Genomic DNA, 7,943 nt, shown 5'->3' with positions numbered 1-7,943 from the left:
GAATTGCGAGTTTATTTCACGCAATTCTGAGAAAAAAGTCAGAATTGCGAGTTTATATCATGCAATTCTGAGAAAAAAAGTCCGAATTGCGAGTTTATTTCACGCAATTCTGAGAAAAAAAGTCCGAATTGCGAGTTTATTTCACGCAATTCTGAGAAAAAAGTCCGAATTGCGAGTTTATTTCACGCAATTCTGAAAAAAAAAGTCAGAATTGCGAGTTTATATCGCTCAATTCTGAGAAAAAAAGTAAGAATTGTGAGATAAAAAGTCGCAATTACCTCTTTTATTTTTTATTCAGTGGCTTTCTGTCAATATGGGGTGCTGTGTGTACATTAATGAGGAAAAAAAATTAACTTAAATGATTTTAGCAAATGGCTGCAATATAACAAAGAGTGAAAAATTTAAGGGGGTCTGAATACTTTCCGTACCCACTGTATATTACAATGAGAATTAGTCATTGTTACAGAAATATCATCACAATGCTAAAAACCAAATGGCCCTCAAAACAGGCTTTATTACCTTTAATTAAAATATATTTCTCATTTTTTTCCTTTGTATCTCACAAAACTTGTCATCTCTCTAAGAAATGAAAACTTTATTTTAACAATGATTTCAATGTAATGAAGTCTGACCTGATGTCAGGATATTTGGACACCAGGGTGGACACCTCCAGGTAGAGCAGCGCAGGATCGGTCAGTCTGAAGACCTCTGCGATAGCAGCGATGGCGTCACACAGCCGGTCTGTGTCCTCTCCCTGAGCACATAAAAACATGCTTTACAAAGAGCTCTTCGAAAAGATACTGCTGATGCTACATGTTCCTGTGCTGCCAAAAACACTAGAACAATCAGCACTACAACACTGACTGATCTCTTGGATTATAGCACATCATTCCTTCTCAGTGCAGAGCGTTTGGTGTTGCGAGACTCACAGCAGAAAGTTTCCTGAAGAGGAATTTGAACTGCTCGGCTTCTTTCATCATCCGGTCGGCTCCCTCCTTCCTCTCGTCAGCGTTCTTAAACGAGATGCGCTTCTGCATGATGGCCTTCAGATACTCCACCACCACCCGCCGATGAGCCTTACTCGTCATTTCCTGTTTAACACAAACATCAGAAAACACCAATCACAACACAACAAAAACAGTATCAATTAGTGCTGAATAGTGTTACGTTTGCATTAGATTCATTTTTTGAACTGTAGGAAATGAATGCACACATAAAATACATTCAAAAGTTTGAGGTCTGTAAGATTGTATTTTGTTTTTTTTAAATAAATGAATACCTTTTTTCAGGAAATACATATTTATTTGACAAAAGATTTCAAATAAATGCTGTTCTTTTGAACTTTCTTTTGAAAAATGTTTCTTGAGCGGCAAATCAGCATATTAGAATGATTTCTGAAGGACACTGAAGACTGGAGTAATGATGCTGAAAATTCAGCTTTGCTTTAAAGAAATACATTACATTAAAATAGAAAACATTTATTTGAAATTGTAATAATATTTCACTAAATTACTGTTTTTACTGTATTACTGATCAAATAAATGTCAAAAAACAATTTGTACATGATTAAAAAAAAAAAAAGTGAAAAAAAGGTGACCCATACTCAGAATTAGTGCTCTGCATTTAACAGAGTGCAAAGTGCACACACACAGCAGTGAACACACACCCGGAGCAGTGGGCAGCCATTTATGCTGCGGCGCCCGGGGAGCAGTTGGGGGTTCGGTGCCTTGCTCAAGGGCACCTCAGTCGTGGTATTGAAGGTGGGAGACAGCGCTGTACATTCACTCCCCCCACCTACAATCCCTGCCGGTACGAGACTCGAACCCACAACCTTTGGGTTATGAGTCCGACTCTCTAGCCATTAGGCCACGACTTCCCCAACAGCCCTCTGGTCTTATCATAAAAAGTGCAAATTCAGCATTATAACAAATACGACTCGGCTACTATAAGATGACATTTTTTCTGAAATGTTTTAGTGTGCAAACCTGATTGTAAGGCTTTTTAATTTTGGCAAAGTCATTAAAGTAGTCTTCCACGGTCACACAGATGGTGTCTACAGCATGAGAGCCCGTCAACCACTTCCGGGTCAGCAGCGCATTAAGATGATGCTGTCAAGAGACAAAGAAACAGTCAAAATCCAACACATTCATCCCAGTCACTAAACCTCAACAACTGGCAGTACACAACCTGAGCGTATTTACAGTACCTCCAAATCCAGGAAGACTTCATCTAGCAGGAACTGGCAGCCCTCTCTGGCCACCTCGTTCAGGAGCTTGTCTATGGTGGCGTCGTTCTGAGTGGGTTCAGTCGACTGAGAGTACTTCCTTTTCAGACTATTTATAGACTCTCTGAAAACAAACATATTGAAGTTAATTAAAACATTACTTTAGTTCAATTAGCAGTCTAACACTGGTTTCTAAGAAGAAATACTGCAAAAATAATGCATTGCTTTAGATTTAAGAATGCACAAATATAATTAATTATGTATGTCTTCAATAAATCATCCCCTTTTGAAGTTTAATAAACACATTAGGCCATACGGTACAGTAATTCTTTTTTTTACCATCTCCAAATTTAAGATATCTTAAAATGATAATTAAAGGGATAGTTCAACCAAAAATTCCAAACCTGCATGACTTTCATTGACCTGGAACTTTTTGCTTACCAACATTCTTCAAAATATCTTCTTTGGCGTCCCACAGGAAAAAAATAAAGTTATGCAGGTTTGCAACGACACGAGGATGAGTAAATGATAAAAGAATTTTAATTTTTCCCAGAGACCCTGAATTATGCAATAATGTAATGTGTTGCTTTCATAACGTTCAATTATTGATTTAAAGGGGTCATATGATGCTTTTTTTAAAGATCATTATTTTGTGTACTTGGTGTAACAGAATATGTTGAAATGCACTAATGTTCAAAAAACACATTATTTTTCAAATACTGTACATTATTGTAGGTCCTCTATGTCTTGCCTCTCTCAAACGCTTCGTTTTCTACAAAGTCCCTCCTTCCGACAAGCGCAGTCTGCTCTGATTGGCCAGCTGACCCAGTGCATTGTAGCATCATATGACCCCTTTAAAGACTCACTTGAACGTCTGACAGTTGTTGATGATGGCGATCATGTACTGAACGTAGCATTGTGGGAGCTGACGATCTTTCAGATGTTCCTCCTTATAGTTGATCGCCTCCTCTCGGTACCTGCACACACATGTACGAAGGGTGAATATGTGCGTCTTTACTAATAATAACAGCATCTTTTTAATGATAAGTGGGAAAAATAAAAAGACACGGCCAGTTTGAGATCACAGTACCTTACTAGGAAAGAGTTCATCTGCTTCAGACAGACTTTCAGCACCTGCTCTTTAAAGGTCTCGCTGATCTGCGCGGCCACCTGGAGATTCTGCTCAAACATCTGAGGAGGAAGAGGAACGCTTGAAATAAAGGAAGATCTCATGGAGAACCTCAAGTGTCTGGGTGCATTAAAGCAGAAGTTGTTGGACCTGGAAGGCAATAGCAGGTAAGGTGGTTTGGTAGTAGCCGTCCTGGTCGGCTTCAGGCTCCGTCTCCTTCTGCCAGTCTTTCTTATCTGTTTCCAGAGCTTTGCGCAGCCAGCCTGTGATGTTCGACTGGAGAGAATTGGAAAACAACAAAGAGCTGCTGAACTGACAATGCTTGTTCATGCACAGCATTTCAAAAGGCTGCGTAATATGTAAGATATAAAGGGTTTTGTATTTAATCCAGTGCTGCAGCCTTGAGGGACTCACAGTAAAGGTTTTGAGGTATTTGCCCAGCAAATCATCCACCACGTGCTGGGGCAACAGCGGTTCCAGCTGCTTGACGTCACACTCGGGCTGCAGATCAGGATGACCCATCATATCCACACTGCCAGAGACAGATCCAGACATCACACTCACACAGATGCACATGAACTGCACCCGTTTCTGCTCCTCATCAATGTCAGAGAAATGCCTTGGATTTATTATGTATTATTAGTTTGACAGAATCAAATATGTTTATTTCAACCTGTATGGGGGGCTTTAGAATGGCTGATGCTGATATCAAGATGTGTACATGTGGCAACATAAACATTCGCAAAATTGCTCAAACTTGCACACAATATTTTATACAATATAAATTTATAAAAAATATTTTTTTAAATTATTTACTGTAAAGATTTTGGAACTGAAACTAGGTGAAAATGTGCAGGGAAAATATTTAACTGGCAGAATAATGTCACAATGCTTTACATTGAAGGTACTAAACTAGCTTCATTTAAAAGTTATTTCTTATTTGTCCTTCTGTTTTTGGAAATATGACCAGGATAAGATTCATATGGATGCAAGTTTTTTTTACTGTTAACTATTAAACTATTCAATAATAGTTAATAGTAAAACTATTATTAATATTTAAAGTATCATTATTAACAAAACTAATAAAAATACTTTTATGAATTAAAATAAAGCTGAAATAAATGAAACTTCAAAAACTTCAATGAAAATTAGAAATGTTGCCTTTGCAACTAACTGAAATAAAATACGTTTTTATTCAAACTAAAATGAAAACTGCAAATATTTAATAAATATTATAATAGTATATAAATAATAATATTGATGGACGCAACAAAAAAAAGAGAAATGCATCCCAGCATGTCCTACTACAGTCCTTCAGTGTGTAAGACAGCAACAAAAAGCAGAGCTGAAGATCTGCAGGCTGCTTTTGTCTCTCTCCTGCACTGTTTAGATCTACTACAATAAGTACTTTAATCTTCCTGCTCAATCCTGTGAGTGCACGCGATGTGATGGTCTGCTGTGAGTCCATCAGTCAGATTAAGCACACAAAACTGTGCTGCTGCTCTCGGCTCCGCTTTAAATATTGAGCTAATTGCTCACTGCTGTGCTTTGACAGACTGATCTGTCACTGAAGAATGCAATGGTGAGTTAGGGTAGTAAAGGCAACAGCACAAATGGTAGTTTTCCCATCCAGCAATTTTTTTTTTTTACATTAAAATTCACTAGGTTTTTCATTTAAAGTAACAGCTGAAAAATAAATTCATAAAAATGTTTTTGCTTGAAAATGATGCCATATGATCAAATTACCATGAGCTTTCTAGCCAGCTAGATAACGTTACCCTGGTGAGATTTAAATAAGCTCAGTTTGAAACACCAATATTCCTATACATAATATAACCTGTGAATGTAATATCAACAGAATAAATATGACACACTATTTTAGAAAAAATAATAATAAATTATAAATATAATAATAATAACGAATGCTATATTTTATATTATTATTTGTAGTAGTAGTATTAGTATTATAAATAAATGGCCAAAAATACTGTTTGGGACAAACAGCAACTGAGAATATGCAATTTACTGAAAAAAAAATTTAAATGACAAATTTCATTTTATGATCAATTATTGCTGTCCATAGATAACAGCTAATTAACCAACTAACTAAATAAATACATAAGTAGTAAAAATGACTAAAACAACCTGTAAATGTGCAATTACCTGAAAAAAAAAAATCAGTTTTCATAATCGATTATTGCTGTGACTTCAGAGCACTCAAGTTCTCATGCAACTCCCTACTTAATTAAGGGTGCTTTCACACTTGGTTCGCTTGCCTGGTCCGAACCCGAGTTCGATTACTCCCCCCTCCCCCTCCCCCTGCCCCCGCTGGACACTTCAGGGCACTTACGTCTGTCTTACAAATGTACTGCAAACCAAAAATACTGTTTGGGACAAACAGCAACTGAGAATATGCAATTTACTGAAAAAAAAATTTAAATGACAAATTTCATTTTATGATCAATTATTGCTGTCCATAGATAACAGCTAATTAACCAACTAACTAAATAAATACATAAGTAGTAAAAATGACTAAAACAACCTGTAAATGTGCAATTCCTGAAAAAAAAAAAATCAGTTTTCATAATCGATTATTGCTGTGACTTCAGAGCACTCAAGTTCTCATGCAACTCCCTACTTCATTAAGGGTGCTTTCACACTTGGTTCGCTTGCCTGGTCCGAACCCGAGTTCGATTACTCCCCCCTCCCCCTCCCCCTGCCCCCGCTGGACACTTCAGGGCACTTACGTCTGTCTTACAAATGTACTGCAAATGCTCTAAAGAACGCTGAAGGCAAACAGAAATGAGATATACAGCTCTCTGTTTGCAGCGACACGAACCCGAGTTCGATTACTCCCCCCTCCCCCTCCCCCTGCCCCCGCTGGACACTTCAGGGCACTTACGTCTGTCTTACAAATGTACTGCAAATGCTCTAAAGAAAGCTGAAGGCGAACAGAAATTAGATATACAGCTCTGTTTGCCGCGCGTCAGCCACGCTCGTCAGGAAAGTGAGTGAAACACACACACAAACACACATTTTTATTAAATAATACGTCATTAATAGCAGTTCACTTCTGTGATTTGGTACGATTGCGTTCACATCAGCAGCGAACCGTACCAGAGTTCACATGAACCGTACCCCAGACCACCCTTTATAAGCGAACTCGGGTACCCGCGTTCACATCATCCAAACGAACAGAACTCCGACGTCAAACGAACCCGGGTGCGCACCATAAGTGCTAGTGTGAAAGCACCCTAAATGCAGTCCACTAGTATCTCACCTTTTATACGTGTTGAGGACCCATGTGAGAAGAGACACGATCTCATTGGCTTCCAGATCTTCTGCTGCGAGCTCCTGCACGCGTGCCGACACTGATTTATGATAGAGGTCGAAGAACACCTGGAAGGTGTTGTAGTGTGGAGGGAAGCACTGCACCATCAGGTTCTTCACCACGGTCAGGTCGTCCAGAACGTACTTCCTAGTGATCTCCAGCAACCTCACCAGCCACATTTTGTCAGACTCGCGTGTTTCCGACTGCGTGCTCTCGATGCGACCGCTCACGGTGCCCTCTAGGACTTCGTTCATTCGATTTTTCCAGCATTTGGGCCTCCCAGGTGGGATGAACCCAGTCTGCTTCTTACGGTCCAGCATCTTGCGGTCGATCTTCTCTTCGCGCTCGATGATTCGGACCACAGACACCAGCATTGTGGGGTCACGGCGGACGGTGACCATGGCACGTTGGAGGACCATCCAGAGTTGTTTGGAGAGTTCCTCTGACAGGCCCTGCACCTGGCCGAAGTAGTTACGAATGAGGTTCATGTCATGGACGTTTTTGCTGTCCATGCGGTACTGCTCGTACATGAGGTCATCGCGGGAACACTCCAGGTCCATTAGCTTGCGGTGAGCTTGAAGCAGCTCACCCTGCTCGATCAAATCGTGGGTTTCTCGTACGATCTCAGGTACTGTAGAGGATGGAGCAAAATGTGGGTGCAGTGAAAACAAAGGCAAATTATATCAATATAGGACCTAGCATCAATTATAAGACAAAAAATGTATACATTTTTTTTTCTTTTGAGAAACACAACATGTAAAGGTGCAATCAACTGAAAAATTGCTCATAAATATTTGAAAAAATAATTCAATAAATACATAGATAGTAAAAATGACATATTTTTGGAGAAAAAAAACAGCAAAAAAGTAAATAAGTTAATATATAAATGTGTTTAAATAAAACAACCTGTAAATGTGCAACTGTCATAAAAATAGCTAATAAACAGTTAAATGAATAAATAAATGTGTTTAAGAAAATATATAACAAATAAATAAATAGTAAAAAATGACTGAAATACTAGTCGGGGAAAACAACCTGTAAATGTTCAATCATCTGAAAAATAGATAATGAATATATATGTATGAATGAATGCTAATTAATACATTTTTCTTTTTGAGAAAAACAAACTGTGAATGCACAATCAGCCAAATAACTGCTAACAAATGAACTTACTAAATACACACATACATTCATACATGCATGCATACATAGTGAAAAATCGCCAAAAAAAAAAAAAAAACCTGTAAAAGTGGTGTCAA

The 7,943-nt window shown here is 38.4% G+C and overlaps 1 protein-coding gene and 1 long non-coding RNA gene across 2 annotated transcripts in view; one reads left to right on the top strand and one right to left on the bottom strand.

Annotated features, from left to right (window-relative positions):
- LOC107599248 (uncharacterized) overlaps positions 1-7,943 on the top strand; it is an 18,229-nt gene that overhangs the window by 2,919 nt on the left and 7,367 nt on the right. The window contains exon 2 of the long non-coding RNA XR_001610651.1: positions 2,270-2,275. This is a non-coding gene — a long non-coding RNA (uncharacterized lncRNA). The remainder of the gene's footprint in view (positions 1-2,269; positions 2,276-7,943) is intronic.
- LOC107599245 (exocyst complex component 3) overlaps positions 1-7,943 on the bottom strand; it is an 11,984-nt gene that overhangs the window by 1,801 nt on the left and 2,240 nt on the right. The window contains exons 4-12 of the mRNA XM_016290783.1: positions 6,634-7,315; positions 3,768-3,885; positions 3,504-3,629; positions 3,315-3,415; positions 3,091-3,201; positions 2,207-2,348; positions 1,986-2,108; positions 930-1,091; positions 633-754 (exon numbers count right to left, since the gene is read on the bottom strand). Coding sequence (XP_016146269.1) covers positions 633-754; positions 930-1,091; positions 1,986-2,108; positions 2,207-2,348; positions 3,091-3,201; positions 3,315-3,415; positions 3,504-3,629; positions 3,768-3,885; positions 6,634-7,315 — 1,687 coding nt within the window. The remainder of the gene's footprint in view (positions 1-632; positions 755-929; positions 1,092-1,985; positions 2,109-2,206; positions 2,349-3,090; positions 3,202-3,314; positions 3,416-3,503; positions 3,630-3,767; positions 3,886-6,633; positions 7,316-7,943) is intronic.

Source organism: Sinocyclocheilus grahami, unplaced genomic scaffold (genome assembly GCF_001515645.1).
Source record: "Sinocyclocheilus grahami isolate Dianchi unplaced genomic scaffold, SAMN03320097.WGS_v1.1 scaffold263.1, whole genome shotgun sequence".
Lineage (NCBI taxonomy): Eukaryota > Metazoa > Chordata > Actinopteri > Cypriniformes > Cyprinidae > Sinocyclocheilus > Sinocyclocheilus grahami.
This window is presented reverse-complemented; position numbering and strand designations above follow the sequence as displayed.